The sequence below is a fragment of the Pelophylax lessonae genome (genome assembly GCF_965119305.1).
Source record: "Pelophylax lessonae genome assembly, chromosome: 3".
NCBI lineage: Eukaryota > Metazoa > Chordata > Amphibia > Anura > Ranidae > Pelophylax > Pelophylax lessonae.
This window is the reverse complement of record NC_138770.1, coordinates 118,814,724-118,838,220: the sequence shown is the minus strand read 5'-3', so window position 1 is coordinate 118,838,220 and position 23,497 is coordinate 118,814,724. Positions and strand designations below refer to the sequence as shown.

Here is a 23,497-nt window from a genome sequence, read left to right as displayed (position 1 = left end):
TTTATTTAAATTAGAGATGGGAGAAGGGAAGAGTGGGAGACTCCAATTTAAACTATTCACAGTAGATGAGGACTCCTGTCTGAAGATGCAGCCAGGCTGCTGATTCACCTTGCCACTTAGATGAATTTAGGATTAAGTTTCCATGTAGATGACTTGTTAGAATGAATTATCTTCGGGACACACACCTAGTACCCCCTTTCACTCCACCTACTGACACCCGTCTTCTGACTATCCTACACCGGGGTGGCCCTCCTCAGGTCAGGCCCCCAGACGCGATCCCCTGTACTCAGGATACTGTTTTTCGAGGGTCTCCAGTATCTCTACCCATTCAGTCAGCTCTCATGGACCACTGTGTTCAGCTCCTTCGTTCCGGTCCCCAGGCCGACCGCCTGTGACTACATGCCACTGCTACAGAGGAGGAGACAGCCGCCACCCTCCCACTCGGGGACTCTGCTCACCAGCCAAAGACCCTGCAGCTCATGTGCTCCTGGCTTTTATACTACACCCCAGAATGCACCGAGACAATCAGTCTGTGCCAATTACTGGGGCTGTATCAAAGCCTGTGTACCCATTGGTCAGATTTCCTCCACTGTCCAATATGCCTCCCCACTCGACCAGCGTGAAACACTCCCTAGACAAGATGAATAAAACACTGAGCACTATGAGCAGGCCTAACTCACAGATCCTGATCTCTGGTAGGCAGAAAGCAACATAGATTTGCCTTCTGCTCTTCTAATAGGCAGACAGAGCCAAAAATTATACTCTCTCACTAGCACCTACCTAGGAGGGTGCTAAAAATTAAAGAAGATTTTTTGTTTCAGGAAAATCTTGCCTTAGGTCTCTTTCACACTAGCGGATCGATGGGGTCCACCTGTCCGTTTTTCAGACGGACCTGATCAAACCCTCCAGTGTCCTCTATGGAGTGGCAGGTGTCAATGGACATGTGTCCGTTGACATCTGCCGACATCCGATCCACCAAAAACAGACAGATGGGAATTCATTCCCATGGCAGATCAGTTCAGATGGCGGTCAGGTATACATGGACAGGCAATCCTGTTACATCCAACCGCCCATAGAGGAGAGTGGGTTGTGTCTGTGTCCACTCTGCATAAGCGGAGCAGACATGTAGCAGCTATCTGTATAGAGCTCCAATTGAGCCTGCCCCGTGTGTTAGGGGCCTTCAAGAATAAGTTAACTTTTGTAACATAAATTGTAAAATGCACAATTGTTGCAGGTTAAGTGAAAACTACAAGCCGCCTGACGTGGTGGCTGGTAGTTCATTCATTCACAGATCCATGTGAATGAATGACACGACTGTGTGACCGGGTTGCGTTGCTAGTGGGTGCTTTAGTAACATGTTAACGAATACGAGTGTGACACATAACATGCTACTAAAGGTGAATTTATCTTTTAACAACTCAAAGCTCACTGATAATCCTCCACAAGTATTCACACCCTCCTGCCTGCTCCCCCACCACTTATTGTAGTTTATGTTAAAACAGTAGCAAACTGCACCTTTAAAAAAAAACCCTGCAAGACAATGGTATAATGTGCCATCTGCCCTGTACAGTGAAAACCGGGATTCATCCGTGAAGACAACACTTCTCCAAAGTGCCAGACGCCAATGAGTAATAGGAGCATTTGTCCACTCAAGTCGGTTACGACAGAAAACTGCAGTCAGGTCGAATACCCAATGAGGATGACAAGCATGCAGATGAGCTTCCCTGAGACAGTTTCTGACAGTTTGTGCAGAAATTCTTTGGTTATACAAACCGATTGTTGCTGCAGCTGTCCGGTTGGCTGGTCTCAGACGATCTTGGAGGTGAAGATGCTGGATGTGGAGGTCCTGGGCTGGTGTGGTTACACGTGGTCTGCGGTTGTGTGACTGGTTGGATGTACTGCTAAATTCTCTGAAACGCCTTTGGAGATGGCTTATGGTGGAGAAATGAACATTCAATTCACAGGCAACAGCTCTGGTGGACATTCCTGCAGTCAGCATGCCAATTGCACGCTCCCTAAAAACTTGTGACATCTGTGGCATTGCGCTGTGTGATAAAACGGCACATTTTAGAGTGGCCTTTTATTGTGGCCAGCCTAAGGCTAGCCATACAAGATACAATTTTCTTACAATTTTCTGTACAATTTTCTTTAGATTTACTTTCAACTATGTAGTACAAAGACCTTAACTAATTGGATACCATTGAAAATGTTTAGTTTTGACCTCATATTATGTGTTTTTTGGTAAATCTAACAGAAAATTGTACAAGAAAATTGAACATTGATGGCCATCTTAAGGCACACCTGTGCAATAATCATGCTGTCTAATCAGCATCTTGATATGCCACACCTGTGAGGTGGATGGATTATCTCGGCAAAGGAGAAGTGCTCACTAACACAGATTTAGACAGATTTGTGAACAATATTTGAGAGAAATAGGCCTATTGTATACATAGAAAAGTCTTAGATCTTTTAGTTCAGCTCATGAAAAATGGGCGCAAAAAAATGGGGCTGCTTTTATAAATTTGTTCAGTGTATATTGAATTAAAATGTGTGAATATTTTTGTATATGAGATGTAATGCTAAATTATATATTTATCTATCCACCTACCCCGCAGCGCTTCCTCCTTCGTCCTGATGAAGCAGTAATGGGAAACGTGTCGACCAATGAGGATTGTTTTCCACAGATTACCATATTGTAATTAATTAAGTAGGCCGTTTATTGTATCTATATGGAATATGATGACTGGGGAATCAGTTTCAGTTAAAGGATAAGTTCTCTTTTTAGAAAAAATAATACATGCACCTTTTTTGCAGATAAAGAAAATGTGCATTTATTTTGTTTTTTTGTTTGGAGCCTGTAAAACATTGCACCAGCAATCAGGAGCTGGTCCGTTCATAACATGTTACACCCTGAATATGGGTGTAACATGTTAGATGTTACAAAAGGTGAATTTATCCTTTAACATTTGATGTAGTGGTATGGATTTTGTGGCCTACAATAGGTCCACAGTGAAACACCCTCTGTAAAATAAAATTATTATTTTCTAAAAATAAGACAAATTATATCAAATATCACTTTATCAACTACAATTCTGACAATGAACTTCTCTTTTTTGCTCCCTTTTGGTCTGCTAAATATTGCACTGAAATCGTTTTGTTATATCTGTTTATTAAGTGTAAAAATACCTGTTGATTTTCCAAGAAATCTTATAAACCAATAAACTTCCTGTGCTCTCTGTAAACAGGGACAGGGTTATGGAGATGTCACTGCTGAGGGAGAGATGAGGAGAGGCCTGTGTTCTATGTAATATGTTTCAAATAAACTAGGCAGTGGCACTGATTCGCAGGTTTGGGTCCTTCTCAGGCTTCCAAATCAACTGGGACAAGTCGTTGTTGCTGCCGTTGGACCCATTGGATTCCCCGTTACCTCAAATAGCATCCCAGATTTTAATAGTGGACCAATTTCGATACATGGGCATACTTGTTCATCCTAATCTAGGCAATTATATTAGGTTAAATGTCTCCCCGTTGCTGAGAAAATTTAAAGAAAAAACGACCAGCTGGATCAAACTGCCCTTATCGGTTGTAGGGAGGTATAATTTGCTTAAAATGATATGGAACCAACAGTTGCTCTACGTCGTGCATAATGTGCCTGTCTGGATACCCATTCAGGTGTTTAACACTATCTTCCGCTCTCAAATTTGGAAAAAGCAGTTTCCACGGATTAGGTTGGAAACGCTGCAAGAGGCTAAGGACTCGGGCAGCCTGGCTGTCCCGAATCCCTACTATTATTATCTAGCTGCCCAATTACAGCATGTTACAGGATGTTTTTTTGAGGATACCTCTGATCCCATCCGGAACATCCTTGCTGCAATGCTTGCCAGTGGCAACCTAGTGGAGTCTTTGGAGGCTGGTGATCTGCGCAACTTCCCTCAGTGTCCCACATTGGTGCTACTGGATAGACTCTGGCTTAGGACTGAACAGCACTTTGGATATGGGGGCTACTCTAAGTATTCCCGTATTGTGCATAATACTAATTGTCCTGAACTGGCTAAACTAGGGGGTTCTGTTGACTGGGCCCAGTATGGGGTGCGATTGATAATGCAATTATATCAGGGACGGCTGCTTAAAGATTTCCAGACGCTTGGGGCAGAATTTGGTCTCCCCAATTTCCTTTTTTTTTCAAGTACTTACAGCTGAGACATGCTCTTATGGCTCAGGCCGAGGACCCTTCCTGGAAAATTTGCGATCCGATTATACTTAGGCGATTGGTGCAGTCGGTCATTAAAAAAGGTCAGATTTCCTCCCTATATGCTTCGTTCATGGCTCAGGTCTCCTCGGCAATGACCTTTAAGTGTAGAGATGGGTGGACGGAGGACTTGGGTCCTATTACAGCGGAGGAATGGGCGGGTATCCTTGATAATGTCCTAAAAGTATTGTTATGTAATGGTATCAGCCAATGATCAGACCAGTGGTGATGTGCAATTTCTACTTTACTTAACAATGTGGAACGTAGATTACACAGGAGATCATGTGAACAGGGGTTTGCAGTACAAAACAGCAATATGAGGAAAGGAGAAATATTCATAAAACGTGTGAAAACAATTATATTGCAGTTCTAGTAATGGCCACTAGATGGCAGCAGAGTGTTCTGAGTTCAGTTTACAGATAGGAAAAGATCTGAATATTCTCACGTGTTCCCAGAGATTGATCGTTCATTCAGCAGACTGGGAGTTGAGGGTATTTCCTGCTGGCACAGACTTCACACAGGCACTGCTGATGCTGACTTTGGTCAGGAGGCTCTGGGGGCCGTAGATAGGACCAACCGACTGCTTGGACAACTTCTCCACATGGACTGTAACAGAGTCCTCTCCAGTGACTGGGGCTTGGATAAATACCGCGTGCTCTTGTGCTCACTGCTGGAGGCCCACACACCAGGCTTATCGAATGAGGACTCAGCACCTGGGGACAGCTCACTTGCCCAGTCACTGCTGTCCCATCAGGCAGGATCTTTCTGAGCACAGGAAGCTGGGCGGAGCTGGCATTTATACTCCCTGGGCATGTCCTGGAACTCAGGGGATGCTGGGAGCCCAGAGGATTATGGGGAATTGAGTTAAAGGGACTTGCACCTGCATCTGGATAAAGGGGCACACCACTACACTCCACCCCACTTGAACTTGCGATCCCAGGCAAGTTCACAGACCATACAAAGTCCTCTTGTGCAAAGCATTCAGGTGGTTTCCCAAAGTTGCGCCTCTGAGAACATCTCAAGGGTTGAGGTTCAGGCTCTTCTCCAGGAGCAGGCAAAGGTGCATCCTCACTTTCAGGCCTCTCCGTAGACAGTGGGTCAGAGGGCTCCACAGCAGGAGTAGGAATCTGAGCTGGGCAATCATTGGGCTGTACGGCATCGTCTGTACCTGTAATCTCTCCTGAGAGACTTGCAGGTAGCAGTGGGGGAACAGGGAATAGCCAACACTGATTCTCTGTTGGGGTTGTTACTGGTGGCTCTGAAACCTGTTGTTCTGGCTCTCTAGATGAGCTCCCATGAATCTCCCTGTAGCTTTCAATAGGCTTAAGGAGCCTGCGGTGTAACCGCCTTGGCCTGTCTTGAGTATTTTGCTTCTATATGTCATAGACTGGCACTCCTCGGATGGGTTGCCGTAACACAACTCCAGGGATTTCCTCCCATGGAGTTTGTAGCTTACCCTGCTGATGTGCACCTTTGCGCCGGATCAGGACCCTGTCTCCAGGTTTCAGGTCATGGACCTCCGTTCCTGACTCTTCTTGTTCCACCCAGGTTCGATCCTTTACGAACTGTTGGACTTCTGACAGGCGTCGCCTCCACTCTTGAATCCAGGATGCTGGAGTATACTCCATTTCTTCAGTGGGGACAACACCCCATAGATCTGTGGGTCCCCCAAGAGTACGGCCGAACATCACATGGTAAGGAGAGCGACCTGTCGCTGAGTGCACAGTATGGTTATACTTCCAAACCACTTCAGCCAAGTAATGGGTCCATCTGGTTCGTTTCTCACGGGCCAGGCCTCTCAACAGCTGTATCAGGGTACTATTAAACCTCTCACATGCTCCGTTACCCTGTGGGTGGTATGGGGTCGTATGTGTCTTTTTGACACCTAAGGAGTGACACCATTCCTGGAAGAACTCACTTTCAAAGCAGGGCCCTTGGTCTGAATGTATCTTCTGAGGGCAGCCATAAGGGAGACAGAAATGCTTCCACACTGCTTGGGCTGCAGTCTTTGCAGTCTGGTCATGAGTTGGCACAGTTACTGCAAACTTAGGCTACATTCACACCTGAGCGTAGCGTTTTTCGCGCGTTTTTTACCGCGATTTTACCGCGATTTTTGCGGCGATTTTTACCGCGATTTTACCGCGATTTTTACCGCGATTTTTGTGCAGGCGTTTTTAGATTCAATAGAGATCAATGGAAAACGCCTGTAATCTGCCCAAAAAGAAGCTCATGTACTTTTTTGAGTGTTGGGCGTTTTGTATACAGCTTCAAAACGCTCAGATGTGAAATGAATAGGATTTGTCTTGTTGGGCGTTTTGAGAGCTGATCCTAGAGCAGAAAAACGCCCCAAAAACGCCCCAAAACGCCTACATGTGAACGGAGCCTTAGTAAAGTGATCCACCATAACAAGGACATAGCGATGTCCATCTTCTGACATGTCAAGGGTGAGAAATTCAACTGTTAGTACTTCCAATGGGGCAGACGTGTTCCAAGTCATGGGAGGCACCTGGGCCTCAGCCCCTTTTGTCACGGAACATACCGCACAGTGCTGAGATATCTGATTAATCAACTGGAACAGCCCCACACACATGGCTTGCCTTTTGAACCAGACGAATGTCTTGTGGACACCCCAATGTCCTCCTTCCACATGAATTCTTTCTGCCACTTGTCTAGCTCTGGCCCGTGACAGTACGACCTGCCAGGTTACCGAAGAGTCATGGGGGAACATTATTCTGCGATACAATATGCCATCTCTCAAGAGGAAACATGACCATTCACCCAACAGTTTTTGTGTCTCTGGCAGCAGTCGCAATCTTTCTCTTCTACTGGGCCACCGCTGTAACTGCATCGCTTCTCTTACTGGGGCAATCACAGGATCATTCTTCTGTATTTCCGCCCAGTTATATTCTTTCAACACATGGATGAGGTCCACCTGTGGTTGACTCTTAGGTCTAGCCCTCATTACGAGTGGAATTTCTTCTTCTTCAGCCTCTTCATCCACATCTCACTGTGGTTGTACTGAAGGGTACCGTGATAGGGCATTGGCCACGTGTTTGTCCTTTAGTGCTGCCAAGGTAAGAAGCAGATTTCTAACTTCTTTAGGTGGTCCCAGGTGGGTAGGACATCGTTTCAACAGCTCGGGCTTCAGCCCCTGGATGATATTCATGCCCAATATCACCTGCGGCTGTCCTTTTCCGGATACACGTGTAACCACCACACCTTTTTGGCCAAGGTCCTGTCCCCACAGTTTTACCTTCATCCAGGTAATCCCAACCACTTCTATAGGAAGTTCGTTGGCAGCTGTCAGTGAGGACCATGGGGTATCTCGACTAATTTTCTTCTTTGGGAAGTATTGCTGGAACAAAAGTTCTGGTAGAATAGTGACTTGGGAGCCAGTGTCGAAGAGACACTCGATCTCTTGGCCATCGAAGTACCCATGTACCACAGGGCAATCGACCCCCACGTCCTCCGTGTGTGACTGGGGAGTCGTTTTGCTGGACCGCCCCACTGCTTGACTCCTAGCGGCGGGGCGCTCTGGGTTTAATGGCCCCCTTGGTATTTGATCAGGACAGTCCCTCAAGCAATGTCCCTTTTGTTGACAGCCCCAACATGGGGAGGGTGACCTCTCCCTTCTTGGTCGCCGGCGGGGCGGTGATCGGTTTCTCCATGAAGGGATGTTCTCCCTTGGCCCCCTTGGATTATCTCGCTCGCGCCTCAGCGTGGCAAGTTCTGTCTGGAGCTGGGCCATTCCTTCTGTCAGCTTGTGGATGGCCACCTCCCATGGAGCTATTTGTTCAGTTTGTGGCAGTTTACATGGTTTATCCCTTGTGCTGGCCATGAGAACGTCCACACTGGCACGTCTGGGCTCTGAATACAGGATAGCTGCTTCTAAAATTTCGTGGAATTTTAAGTTTGGGTTACTTCTGTCCTTTTCTTGTAGCTTTTCCCTGACTTTGTCAGACAGAAGTCCATCCAAAAACTGATCCTTCAGCCACCCATCTGTATCACTCCAGCCAGCACGTCCTGCTCGCCTCCTCTCATTGCGTCGGATCTCGGCTGCTATATCCTGCAGTTCCAGAGCGTACTGCGGAATGGATTCTCCCACTCTCTGCCTTCTACTGATAAAGCGAGCCCTAAGATCCCCTAATGCAACCGGTTGGGTATACACTGCTTCCAAGCGGCTGATTATCTTGTCTAGGGAATCCTGGTCCTCTGCTGGAAGGTTCAAAATTAACTTCCTTGCTTCCCCTTCAAGGGCATTAATGGCCAGATCTGCCTGCTGTGTGGGTGGCACCCCATATGACCGGATCAAGCCCCGCAATCTCCTAATCCAGTCATCCAAGTCCTGATCTGGTCCTGTGTACTTAGGCAGTTGCTGTGGTAGCAATCCTGCCAGTAATAGGGAAGCTATGGCAGACTGTTTGACACCCTCAGTGCTGCTTCCCTCACCACTGACTGACATGGCTGATCCTGTTTGTGACGCCAAGTGTTATGTAATGGTATCAGCCAATGATCAGACCAGTGGTGATGTGCAATTTCTACTTTACTTAACAATGTGGAACGTAGATTACACAGGAGATCATGTGAACAGGGGTTTGCAGTACAAAACAGCAATATGAGGAAAGGAGAAATATTCATAAAACGTGTGAAAACAATTATATTGCAGTTCTAGTAATGGCCACTAGATGGCAGCAGAGTGTTCTGAGTTCAGTTTACAGATAGGAAAAGATCTGAATATTCTCACGTGTTCCCAGAGATTGATCGTTCATTCAGCAGACTGGGAGTTGAGGGTATTTCCTGCTGGCACAGACTTCACACAGGCACTGCTGATGCTGACTTTGGTCAGGAGGCTCTGGGGGCCGTAAATAGGACCAACCGACTGCTTGGACAACTTCTCCACATGGACTGTAACAGAGTCCTCTCCAGTGACTGGGGCTTGGATAAATACCGCGTGCTCTTGTGCTCACTGCTGGTGGCCCACACACCAGGCTTATTGAATGAGGACCCAGCACCTGGGGACAGCTCACTTGCCCAGTCACTGCTGTCCCATCAGGCAGGATCTCTCTTAGCACAGGAAGCTGGGCGGAGCTGGCATTTATACTCCCTGGGCATGTCCTGGAACTCAGGGGATGCTGGGAGCCCAGAGGATTATGGGGAATTGAGTTAAAGGGACTTGCACCTGCATCTGGATAAAGGGGCACACCACTACAGTATCACTGTCCGCATCCCAAAAACTCACTCAACTGTTTATTCTCCACCTCACATATCGTACTCCGCAGAAATTGCATAGTTGGCATAGGAAGGATTCCTCGATGCAAGGTGCACACCGGAACTTTATTGCACATGCTTTGGAAATGTCCTAAACTGATCCATTACTGGACGGCTATTATGCAGTCAGTGAATACTATTTGGAATCTTGCTCTTCCTATGAACCCAAAGCTCTGTCTTTTGGGTTGGTTGGATGAGGAATTATATGCTCCAGGTGTGCACACAGAGTTTTATTCCTTGCCAGGAAATTACTGGCGAGGAAGTGGATTTCATCAGTAGCTCCCATCCACGCGAAGTGGGTGAAAGAGGTAAACCTGATTCTATCTAGAGAACATCTTACTTATAAGCATAGGGGTAATGCTTTCAAATTTGAACGTCTATGGGCTCCATGGCTGGATGTCCCTGGATTAGCTCCTGTACACTTGGTGACGAAAAGGATCCTAGGTGGGGTGGCAACTAGGGCTACCACCTCATCCCTTTAAACCATGAGACATATTAATTACAAAGGTTCTGTGGCCGATTAAGTTGGTAATTAAACTCACTTAGTGCCTTATGTGCATTATATTAGCCTCAGAACCTGTGTACTTATTATGTGTCCTGTTTTAAAGGGATGAGGTGGCAACCCTAGTGGCAACCGCCTCTTAGGTACTGAGAGTGTGGGCAGTTGGTGTTTTTCCATCTATGCTTGAATGGGTGGGTGCGGGGGAGAGGCACTGTGGCTCAATTATTGCTGATCTCAGCTATAATGCTTTGCAGAATTAACCTTAGGCAGTCCGTTGTTGTTTTTGTTTTTTGTCTCCTCTTTTTGGTTTTGTTTGTTCCTGTTTTGAGCCATAGCACTACATGCTGTATGTATGCTCTCTTGTTTTGCCCTGATACCTTTCTAAGGTGCCTACTGATTGTGTGGATTGCCTCCGGGATGTTACTGATTTGTCCTCTCCTGTGATTGGTTAACACATTATTATTGTGGGGAGATGACGATGGGGCGAGATTCCTTGTCAACATGAGTGCATTGAGCGACCTTATATGCCACCACGGTACTCCTAGTTACAGCATTACACGATATTGAAGTTTTGAACCCTGTATTGCACTTGCGTTACCACATTACACTGTGCGTTGCTATACTGCATACTAGATGTTTAATGTTATATTGACTATTTTTTCCCCTGTATCTATTGGCTTCATCCATTATTCTGTACTGGCTCTGTTTTGATTTGTGTATACGTGTTATGGTTTTGTTTCTGTATGTTGTTTTGATAAAAATTTCTCAATAAAAAATATCTGATTAAAAAAAAAATTAGCTAGGCAGGGCTGACAACACATGCTTGAGAATTCAAGGCTGTGTTGTCATGTCAAAGAGGAAGGACATAGGGAAATGTGCATGTAATCCAGGGATATGCTTTCTTATTTTTTTATTATGTCTTGACAAAATAAATCACCCAAAAAACATTGTAGTTTTTCTTTAAGGTCAATGTCCACACAGAACTCTCTTTATGGGTTTATTTCCTTTATTCTTGCAGTTGAGACAACAGAAACTGTCTGTATTACGCAAGTGCTGCTACGCTATAGGAGGAGCTCCTAATCAAGTAGCGGGGAGTGCGTCTGCTTTCTTCTTGCAGATCTACCTGTTGGATGTAGCACAGGTAAGTGGCGTTTCTGGCACGCTTTAAGTTTTATAGTAAATTTTCAAATGTCAAATTACCAATGAACTTTTGCCTGAAGCATCCTGATCTATCTGACATCTCCATAAATGCTGTAGACAGGCCCTTCTTGGCTATTGTATTATCAGATGTTAACCTATGAAAAAATAAATGACAACTCAATGGTTGCAATAGATGGTAAATTTCTTGGCTCTATTATCTTGGGCAGGCCCAGGACAAGGGGTGGGCAGAAGGGGGGGCTGCCCTGGGCATTGTGGTATCATCATGAGGGTGGGGGGGAGGGGGGGAACCACAAGATGGAGGGTGGCAGAAGATATGAATAGGAGGGAAAAATGAGTGGGAAAATTAGGAGAGGTTCTAGGAATGATGATTTGGGGGGATTTGTGTTGGGAGGGGGCATGGGCGAAAAGGATTTGTGCTAAGAGGGGGATTTGTGCTACATGAAGGTGATGTGGAAGAGGGGAAAGGGAAATTGTGCTAGGAGGGGGCATTTTCTTTTTTTTTTTTTTTTTTGGGGGGGGGTTCTACTAGTAGGGATGATTTCTGCTAGGAGGGGGAAATTTTTTTGGGGGGAGGGGTTAATTTGTCTTAGGAAGGGGAATAGGAGTGAGAGAGAGGAGAGGATTTGTGCTCAGAGGGTAAATTTGAGAGGTAGATGATTTGTGCTAAAAGGGGTGATTTTTTTTTCTTTTTTTGGGCGGGATGGGGGGATTTATGCTTTAGGGATTTGGTGAGAGAGATATTGAGCTTGGAGGGGGGATAGGGGGGGGGGGCAAAGATTTGTGCTAGCAGTGGGGATTTCAGTGGGGGGGGGGGGGCAGATTTGTACTGGGAGGAGGGGAAAATTAGCTTAGAGGGTTAGCATGCAGATTAGTGCTCAATTAATTTATTTTTTTTGAAGGGGGGGTGGTGTATGCAGTTTGGTATGTTCGCCCTAGGCTCTAGATGACCTTTGTGCTGGCACTGGTCTTATGCATGAAAGTTTTGGCACAAAAAACTGACTCGTAAAAGTAAATAGGTTTTCAGAAACCGAAGTATCTCTGCAATATCAAAAATATTTTTTTCACACAAAAAAATATTACTACGCTGAAACAGAATTAAATATGAGTATAGTGAGCAGTTTTATATGCCAAAAGATTTATGGTTTTGTTCAGCATGCTGTGGGATCCACACATGCATGCCTGACAGAAGAGACAGCTCCCAGTGCAGTTAAAGTGATACCAAAGTCTATTTAAAAAACAATATTAAAAAAAGGTTATACTTACCTGCTCTGTGCAATAATATTGCACAGATAGCACCCTATTCTGGTGTTTTGGAAGTCCCTCACCAGTGCTGTTACCTTTTCTCTGGTGCCTTATTAGCAACCTGGTGCTATGAAGGTACCCATGCATGCGCACTCCTAAGCCACGCCCCCCTGCTCCCTCCTCACAGGAGTATGACTGACAGCAGCATGAACCTATGGCTCCGCTGTTCTTAGTTTCTCCTGTGAGACCAGGAAGTTAGAGGAGCAGTGCTGGAGCAGTGACATAAAGCCAGGTTAGGTCTGTTTCACACTTGTGCTACTTGTCCTGTGACTTGGGACTGCAAAGTCACATGATAAGTTATACCCCATGATTTCTAATGAGTACCGATCATATCTGTGCGACTTCAAAGTAGTCTCTGCACTACTTTGGTCTGACTTTGATGCAACTTGAGGTCCGTAGACAAGTATTAGCCGATGTTCAGTCATCCGTTTATTTACATAGGGTGTACGCACAGGATGTGCGGAGTGTGCCTGGGCACACTCTAATCACCTTGTGCACATTAGCATAATTGCGTGTGCTGGCGGGGAGATGCCATAAGAGAAATGTTTATGCAATTATCTTTCACTGTGCCGACAGGGAGATCAAAGTGCCGAGCCATATACAGTATCTCACAAAAGTGAGTACGCCCCTCACATTTTTTGTAAATATGAGTACCTTGTAACACTAATGAGTCACATGACACCGGGGAAGGGGGAGGGGGGAGAAATAGCTAATTGGGCACATTGTCACATGGGGTGTACTCACTTTTGTTGCCAGCAGTTTAGACATTATTGGCTTTGTGTTGAGTTATTTTGAGGGGACAGCAAATTTACACTGTTATACAAGCTGTACACTCACTACTTTACATTGTAGCAAAGTGTCATTTCTTTAGTGTTGTCACATGAAAAGATATAATAAAATATTTACAAAAATGTGAGGGGTGTACTCACTTCTGTTAGATACTGTGTATAGATGTATATACACACACACACACACACACACACACACACACACACACACACACACACACACACACACACACACACACACACACACACACACACACACACACACACACACACACACACACACACACACACACACACACACACACACACACACACACACACACACACACACACACACACACACACACACACACACACACACACACACACACACACACACACACACACACACACACACACACACACACACACACACACACACACACACACACACACACACACACACACACACACACACACACACACACACACACACACACACACACTTGGCTTTTCAGCAGGCAAGTGTGGATCAACCTGTAGCAGCCTCTGCCCAGTTATATAGACTAATACACTGCCCGGTCAAAAAAAAAAAAGTCACACACTGTAATATTTTGTTGGACCGCCTTTAGCTTGGATTACGTCATGCATTCGCGGTGGCATTGTTTCGAATAGCTTCTGCAATGTCACAAGATTTATTTCCGTCATGTGTTGCATTCATTTTTCATCAAATGATGGGAGAGTCGGACCCCTGCGCAAAGCCTTCTCCAGCACATCCCAAAGATTCTCAATGGGTTCAGTTCTGGACTTTGTGGTGGCCAATCTATGTATGAAAATAATGTATCATGCTCCCTGAACCACTGTTTCACAATTTGAGCCCAATGAATCCTAGCATTGTCACCTTTGATAATGCCTGTGCCATCAGGTAAGATAAAATCTATTGATGGAATAACCCGGACATTCAGTATATTCAGATAGTCAGCTGAACTTATTCTTTGGGCACATGCAGTGACTACTCAATAGGAGAGTTACTGCATGCTTAGTTTAGTAGTTAGTTGCTTAGTTAATCCCAGGTGGTGACTTTTTTTTTTTTTTTTGGCCGGGCAGTGTATAATGACAGGATCCATTTACTTATACTAGCTATTTTTAAATACATGCAACCTTATTATTGCTATCATTACTAAACTAGCTGCCAACCGTACCTTGCCACATTACAATCTGATGGTACATAATGGCTTCATGCATACTAGATGTTTTTGCAGCTGCTTCAAGGTGCATCAGCCTTTTTTTAGCTCTAAACTCCCCTCCATGTTATCCTATGTACCCATGCACATATAGGCTTTTAGCAGCATTTAGTGGCAGGAGCTTTTAAAGGTTAGAAATAACTCACTGCCAATGCATCCAGAAGCAGCAGTTTTGGCAGAAAAAAACTCTCGACGCTGCTAACACACCTAAATGCTAGCCACGTTTAGCGTTTTAGCGTTAATTAATTTCAATTGATAGAATAAATTATTATTCTGGCCAATAAAATGAATTACCGCCCAAGCTCTTGACGCCTGTAAACGCACCCTTAATACTTGTAAAAGCTATAGACACATTTACAAGCATTAGGCTGCCAAAAAGCTGCTGCCAGGAGGAAAGGCTTCTAGGAGACTTTGCAAAGCGTCCTGTGTGCATGAGGCCTTATGGGTACACAAACTGGAAAATTGGAAATACTTGACCTGTATCCTTTTCAGGTTTACATTTAAAGACATTCAGAAGTTGAAATCAACATCCCCGGGAATGTAGTTGGGCAACCAGCTGCAGACAATGAATGCCAGTTATGCTGCGTCCTTCGGGTCAGCATCAATTCAAAGCAAATTCAAATCCTGATTGGAGCGTAGCTTTATACAAACGTTTTATGGTGCTGGCTTGTTTGTTCCCCTGATTGTGTCTGTGCTATGTGGCTTTTGGGAGCTTGAAAAAAATGTGTGTGGGTTTCCTTTATTATTCAGTGTCTATACAAGCCATGTACACAAATGAAATGTAGGCAGCAGGCTGATAATAGACCATATTGAGAAGTCTTTTGAAATCACAAGAAATCTGGTTATTTACAGAACTCTTACACTCATTCACCTGGTTTACTACAGGTGGCAACTGACGTGTCTTGTGTACCTCATTTGTTTTTATAGTCAGGGTTGTAAACACCTTGGGAGGTCATACCCATCTCCAAAGATCCTTGGAATAGGATGTGTAGAAGTGAGCAGAATACAGGTGTACACAACCTGCCATATCTTCAGATTTACATGGAGCTTAATGGGCTTGGGGCCCCAAAGAAAAACATTTATGGTGTTGTATGTGCCGGTTCACACAGGCGCGACCTGACTTGCCGGGGCGACCTGTAAAATCGCGGTGCGCAGCTCGCACCGCGACCTCGGAGCGGCCGGCACGGACTTCATATCATTGAAGTCAATGCAGGTCGCTCCAGGTCGCCCCAAAGAAGCTCAGGACCCTTTTTCTAAGTCGGAGCGACTTGTGTCGCTCCTATTAGAACAGGTCCTGTGCTACTCTATGGCAGGCGACCCACGGCGACTTGTCAGGTGACCAGGTCGCCTGACAAGTCGCCCCATTTCGAACTGGGTCTTAGGCTGCTGTGCTTTCCCAAAACAACTTGCAATGGGGAAAATAATTATTTAATCCCCTTCAGATTTTGGAAGTTTACGCACTTATCTATCATTTTTTTTTATCGTAGGTATATTTTAAATGATAGAGACGGAATATCAACCAAAAATCCAGAACAAACACATGATACAAATGTTATAAATTGAGTTGCAGTTCAGTGAGTAAAATAAGTATTTGATCCCCAAGCAAAACATGACTTAGTACTTGGTAGAGATAGAGAAACCTTTGTTAGTAAGCACAGAGGTAAGACATTTCTTGTAGCTGGTTACCAGGTTTGCACACACCCCAGAAGGGATTTTGGTCCACTCCTCTTTACAGATCTTCTCTAAAGGTTTCTTGGCTGTCACTTGGCAAGTCGAAGTTTCAGCTCCATCCATAAATTTTCTATGGGATTAAGGGCTGGAAACTGGCTAGGCCACTCCATTACCTTAATGTGCTTCTTCTTGAACCACTCCTTTTGTTAACTTGTTATGTTTTCTTTTGGGTCCATGTCATGCTGGAAGACCTATTTACGACCCATCTTCAATGTTCTGGCTGAGGGGAGAAGGTTCTCATCCAAGATTTTACAATACATGGCCCCATCCACTGGCCCGCTCTATAGGGCAAAGTTGACATGTACATTTGGCAGAGAAAAAAACAGCCCCAAAGCATAATTTTTCCACCTCCGTGCTTGACTGTAGGGATGGTGTTCTTAGGGTCAAAGGAAGCGTTTTCCTTCCTCCAAACATAAGGAGTCGAGTTAATGCCAAAGAGCTTAATTTTGGTCTCACCTGACCACAGCACTTTCTCCTAATCCTTCTCTGAATCATTTAAATGTTCATTGGCAAACTTCATATGGCCTATACATGTGCCTTCTTGAGGTGGGGGACCTTGTGGGTACCGCAGGATTTTAATCCATGTTGGCGTATTGTGTTACCAATGGTTTGTTTTGTGACTGTGGTCCCAACTGCCTTGAGATTATTCACAAGCTCCTTCCATGTAGTTCTGGGCTGTACCCTCACTTTTCTCATGATCATCCTTACCCCATGAGGCAAAATCTTGCATGAAGCTCCAGACCGAGGGCAATTGATGGTTATTTTGTATTTCTTCCATTTGTGAATAATCGCTACAACAGTTGTCTCCTTCTCACCAATCTTCTTGATGGTCGTCTTGTAGCCAATTCCAGCCTTGTGCAGGTCTACAATCTTATCCCTGACATCCTTTCACAGCTCTTTGGTCTTGCCTATTATGGTAAGGTTTGTATGGAAGTAAGATTCTGTGGATAGGTGTCTTTTATACACATAACGGCACCTTCTTAAATTGACAGGACTAATCTGTGTACCACATGAGCACATACTGTGGCCAGTCTGTGGGAGCCAGAATTATTGTTGGTTGGTAGGGAATCAAATACTTATTTTACTCACTGAACTGCAACTCAATTTATAACATTTGTATCATGAGTTTTTTTTTTCTGGATTTCTGGTTCACATTCTGTCTCTATCATTTAAAATACACCTATGATAAAAAATTATAGACCCTTTATTTCTTTGTAAGTGGGCAAACATACAAAATCTGCAGAGGGTCAAATAATTATTTTCCCCACTTTCCCCACTTATATGTGCCACACATATAAGTTTGTCTATTATCTTTCATTATAAGGGTGCCCTTCCATTAGTTATATTAAAGCCCCTCCATTCAGTGTCTTATATCTGCTCTGTTCACAAACCTCTGCAGCACCAGCATGTTACCCCCCTAATGACTGCCCCCTTTACCAGTAGTGATAGCAGCCCATATAATGCCTGTATAGAATCAACGCATAAATGTTTTGATCAGCACTGCACATGTTGTCAGCAGACCATGAAATTATAAACGGAAACAATTGGACTGTGTATGGTGCTCATCTGGGTTGGATAGTCAATAGGTATACAAGAGTAAAAAAACACCCTGGTGGTAGAAACCCAGTTAAAAAGTAATTTTCTTGTAAAGGACGGTGGAACAGAAAATCATTAGTCCCGGAGGAAAAAAAGACTAGTGGATAAATAAATTCAATCAGTCTCTAGACTGCTCGGGCCCCATACAAGTGTATTGGCTGTCCCCCCCTGATGGCGACCCTGTTTAACCCACCAGCAGGACTGGATCTGCTCCTTTGTGCAAGGAGGAACAGGATGAGCACTGCCAGAGCCCTACCATATCACCTCCAGCAGACCACTGGTGTGAATGTCTCTGACCAAACGATCAGAAACAGACTTTCTTGAGGATGGCCTGAGGGCCCGACGTCCTCTAGTGGGTCCTGTACTGACTGCCCGGCACTGTTGAGCTCGATTGACATTTGCCATTGAACACCAGAATTTACAGATCTGCCAATGGCACCCTGTGCTTTTCACAGATGAGATTAGGTTCACCCTGAGCACAGGTGACAGACTGGAAAGGGTCTAGAGAACCTGTGGAGAATGTTGTGCTGCCTGTAAAATCATTCAGCATTACCGGTTTGGTGGTGGGTCAGTAATGGTCTGGGGAGGCATCTCTATGGAGGGACACACAGACCTCTACAGGCTAGACAATGGCATCCTGACTGCCATTAGGTATTGGGATGAAATCCTTGGAACCCTTGTCAGACCCTACACTGGTGCAGTGGGTCCTGGGTTCCTCGACAATGCCCAGCCTTGTGGCGAGAGTATGCAGTCAGTTCCTTGAGGATGAAGGAGTTGATATTATTAAATGGCCCCCACAATAGCCTGGCCAAAATCCAATAGAACGCCTTTGGGACGCCACCAGGTTGCACCTCAGTCTGCTCAGGAACTCAGTGATGCCCTGGTCCAGATCTGGTTGGAAATACCCTAAGATAGCATCCGTCGTCTCATTTGGAGCATGCCACAATGTTGTCAGACATGCAGGCAAGCACGTGGGGGCCATACAAACTACTGAGTACCATTTTGAGTTGCTGCAATAAAATTTCAGCTAAATGGACTAGCCTGCTTGATCATTTTTCACTTTAATTTTCGGGGTGTCTTTTGAATTCAGGCCTCTGTAGGTTGATCATTCTTATTTCCATCAAAAGATGGGGCATCCTTTCCTTCCTAACACATTACCCAGTCCATATTTGTCTAGATATCCAGCATGATATTTTTCCCAGTTGAGATCTGATGTGTTTCAAAGTGTTCCTTTAATTTTTTTTAGCAGTGTATATGTACAGTATATACATATTTTACACTGACACAGACACCATTTTATTGTTGGCTCTTATTAGGGTATATGACATGTGAAGCAGTTCAACCCTTGCTCCTACACTCTGCCATTTGTGGCTGCAGCTGGCTCCTGTTACCAGCACATGGGGCTTTTTGGCCCTCATGATTAGCAGTTTCAGCCATTCCTGGACCTGCCCCTATAGTGCTGTACAGTTGTATTCAAAATCATTCAACCCCCCCAATGCTGTAAAGGGTTTTAGGGAATTTAGTGTACATTTGTAATTGTACTCAGAATGAAATCCTACAAGGACTTCTTAAAGAACCATATGCAACTAAAATGACATCATTTGGTTTTGTAATACAGTAGTAAATGTTTCTTTTGTGAATTCTTCATTGACACAATTATTCAACCCCTTAAAGACTACCACTCTGAAGAACAGAGGTTCATTGAAGTGTTTTCAATAAGGTATTGAAAACACCTGTGGATGTCAGGGAGCAGCAATAAAGCCTAATAAGCACCAATTAGGCAGCTTTAAAATGGCTGTGATACTCAGCTCCTTCTAGACATTTACTGGTGTGGTTACAAACATGGTGAAGTCAAGAGAATGGTCCAGGAAGACAAGAGAAGAGGTGATTAGTCTTCACAGGAAGGGCAATGGCTATAAGAAGATTGCAAAGATGTTAAACATACCAAGAGACACCATAGGAAGCATCATTCGCAAATTCAAGACAAAGGGCACTGTTGAAACGCTACCTGGTCGTGGCAGAAAGAAGATGCTGACTTCGACTGCTGTGCGCTACCTGAAGAGTAGAGTGGAGAAAAGTCCCCGTGTGACTGCTGAGGAACTGAGAAAAGATTTGTCAGATGTGGGTACTGAAGTTTCTGCTCAGACAATACGGCGCACACTGCGTAATGAAGGCCTCCATGCCAGAACTCCCAGGCGCACCCCCTTGCTGTCTCCAAAGAATAAGAAGAGTCGACTGCAGTATGCCAAAAGTCATGTGGACAAACCACAGAAGTTTTGGGATAGTGTTCTGTGGACTGATGAAACAAAATTAGAACTGTTTGGGCCCATGGATCAACGCTATGTTTGGAGGAGGAAGAACACGGCCTATGAAGAAAGGAACACCTTGCCTACTGTGAAGCATGGCGGGGGGTCAATCATGCTTTGGGGCTGTTTTGCGTCTGCAGGTACAGGGAAGCTTCAGCGTGTGCAAGGTACCATGAATTCTCTTCAGTACCAGGAGATATTGGATGATAATGTGATGCAGTCCGTCACAAACCTGAGGCTTGGGAGACGTTGGACCTTTCAACAGGACAATGATCCCAAGCATACCTCCAAGTCCACTAGAGCATGGTTGCAGATTAAAGGCTGGAACATTTTGGAGTGGCCATCACAGTCATCAGACTTAAATCCGATTGAGAACCTCTGGTGGGACTTAAAGAAAGCAGTTGCAGTGCATAAGCCTAAGAATGTGACTGAACTGGATGCTTTTGCCCATGACGAATGGGCGAAGATACCCGTAGATCGCTGCAAGACACTTGTGTCAAGCTATGCTTCACGTTTAAAAGCTGTTATAACTGTAAAAGGATGTTGTACTAAGTACTAAGATTGAATGTCACTTGGGGGTTGAATAAAACTGATAATGATGTGAGCACAGAAAAGACATTTGTGGTTATTTCATTATAAATGTTATGTTATATTTGTCTGACCTACACGTGCCTCTTTGATTTAATTGTAAGCAGGATGACTGAATGATCAAAATCAATGTCAAACTGGCCAAAACAATCAATTTCAGTGGGGGTTGAATAATTTTGAATAGAACTGTATTTATTTTGACCCCCCCCCCCCCGGGTATTGTACGCTGTAGACAGCGGTGGACGGAGGACATTCCTGACCTGCAGGGGGATGACTGGGATGACCTGTGGACTGATCCCTTTAAACACCTGGTTGCAGCTAGGGACAAATTTATCCAATTTAAATTTCTCCACAGGTTGTACTATACGCCAGCCCGGTTGGCCAAGATCTTCCCGACTGCATCCACTGGCGTTGCTTGGCTGCTCCGGCGGATGCACGTCATATATTCTGGGACTGTGCTCTGGTTTGGCGCTACTGGTCGGAGGTTGTCTCCTGTCTTGGGAGGGTGCTTTTGACTCCGGTTCCGTTGACCCAGAGCGTCTGTCTCCTGGGCCTGGTGGAGGAGGTGGTCCCTTTGGTGGCCCATAGGACGCTATTGATTATCCTGCTATTCTATGCCAAGAAAGCTATCTTGTTGCACTGGAAGGTGTCCCCTCCTTCGTTTGAATTTTGGAAGGGGCTGGTAAATGCTGTCTTACCTTTGTATAAGGCTACCTATGTGTCCCGGGGTTGTCTCCGAAAATTTGAGAAGGTGTGGAAGGTTTGGGTGGAATCTACAGAGACAGTGGGATAGTTTCATTTAGGTAACGACTCCACCGTAGTTGTCTATTTAGGCCTGATCTTTCTCTAGTTTTTTTTTCTTCTCAGTCTGGGGATGTCTCCATTATTTTTAGTTCCATGTTCTGATCCAGCTGTAATGTGCTGTATTTGTATCCTGCACCGTTATGGATGGAAGGGCGGCTGGGGGTGGGCTGCTCCGCTCCAGTCGCCTCGGGGCCCTATTACTCTGTTCTGTTGGATGCGCTGCCCAGGGGTTGGGGGGTGGGGTGGGTTATGTTTGGGTTGTTGTGCAGTCCCGCCTGTAACAGGGACTGGTATTTGTTGTTGTCTGTATTTTTCTTGTTGCAATACTCAATAAAAAGAATTTTTCAAAAAAAAAAAAAAAAAAAGAACTGTATTTATTTTAGGCGGGTAGCATGTTTTAGATACGTTGAAGAAGAAGCAAAATGTTTTGAAACGCGTCCCTATCTCACAGCGCACCCCCAGTGGTGTCAGGCATCCTCTCCATCTGAGCTCCGGCTTCCATCCCTGGTTGGGTTGTCTTCCTGCAGCAGCTCTTCTCCCTCTGCTCACAGTTGAAGCAGGGGAACTCCACAGCGGCTCCGGGCTCCAGAGGCAGCAGCGTTGACTTTTACCACTTTGCACAAGCTTCCCCTTTGTGAGTGTGTTTTAATTATTAATAAATATTGTTCACCTTGTTTACTACACTACGGAGGTTGCGCTTGTCCTTTCTCTTTTGTTTTCATAGTGTTCTCCTTGGTCTAGCATGGTGGCAGGCAAGCAGAGCAGATGAGTCAGCTATCAGTTCACTGTAGCCACATTGGCAAAGACATACACTCCGATAGGTTACTTTTTATTTCATTAACCAGTTAATTCCTGTTTGTTTTCCAGATCACACCTTTTGAAGCCTCCCTGGTTCTGTGCATTGGGAAAACCTGGGGTGGAATCACAGACCCCATTGTTGGATTTTTCATTAATAAGAGTAAATGGACAAGAATTGGCCGATTGATGCCATGGTAAGGGATGGCCCTTGCATCCAGACATTGCTAAGCCTGTATTTACAATTTTACTATTCGTATGTAGACCAGGGTTAATAAGGAGGTACAATGTGCAGCCAAACTAAATAGGTTTTTGGCTAAGCCAAACCTCTGGCTGCAGCAGGAAGTGATGGATTTAGCAGCTGCTAAATGTTACAGCTTCCTGCTTAGGGATCCTGGTTGTGGGGGGAGCTGGCGGCTGCTGGCGTTCTGACACCTATGACTTATCCCCACCAGGCACATTCAACTGTCATGGGTTTGGCGGCACGGGCAGCGGAAAAGGTAAATGTTTGCTATCTTCAATTACCGGTTTACCTTTGCTGGGAAACTTTTGTAGAGGGACAGAGTCACTGTGTGTTTTAGTCATGAGGAGGGAGGAGCTCCCAGTTTGTTCTGAATCCATGTTCAGATAGAATTGTTCTTGTTTGGAAGTTTGGTGAACTGCCAAACTAAATGGGTGTTTGGCCAAGCCAAACCTCTGACTGCAGTGGGTAATGGAACATTTAGCAGCGGTATTACTACCACTGCTAAACGTGACAGCTTCCTGCCCATGATTAGGGTATTACAGAGGCACACACTCGATATTAAAATAACACACACTGCCCATTTTCCTAGACTCTAAACAAATGCTAGTGACACCAGACTTGGAGAAAATTTTGGCCTAGTAGGCCATTTTATTAACAAATAACCAAATAACATTTTCTTACAACAGAAACCATAAATAATCCAGTACCACATAAAAAAGGTTGTTGGTCTTGGGAGGCACCAAAAAATCCAATTAAAACTGTGTATCAGCGTCACAAATTCAACGGTCCCCAGCCGCGCAACACCAGCTCGGGAACAAACACACTTCACCACTGATACCTCCTTGTTACCACTTCCCGGTTAATCCACTATTAATCGGGATACACTAGAGGGCTCCATACCTTAGATGGGTCACCCTATGCACTTTACTAAAAACTGTTA

General features: G+C 44.9%; 1 protein-coding gene across 1 annotated transcript in view; it reads left to right on the top strand.

The window, feature by feature from the left end:
- MFSD2B (MFSD2 lysolipid transporter B, sphingolipid) overlaps positions 1-23,497 on the top strand; it is a 139,942-nt gene that overhangs the window by 23,367 nt on the left and 93,078 nt on the right. The window contains exons 2-3 of the mRNA XM_082251176.1: positions 11,038-11,160; positions 22,386-22,510. Of these exons, the coding sequence (XP_082107302.1) occupies positions 11,038-11,160; positions 22,386-22,510 (248 nt within the window). The remainder of the gene's footprint in view (positions 1-11,037; positions 11,161-22,385; positions 22,511-23,497) is intronic.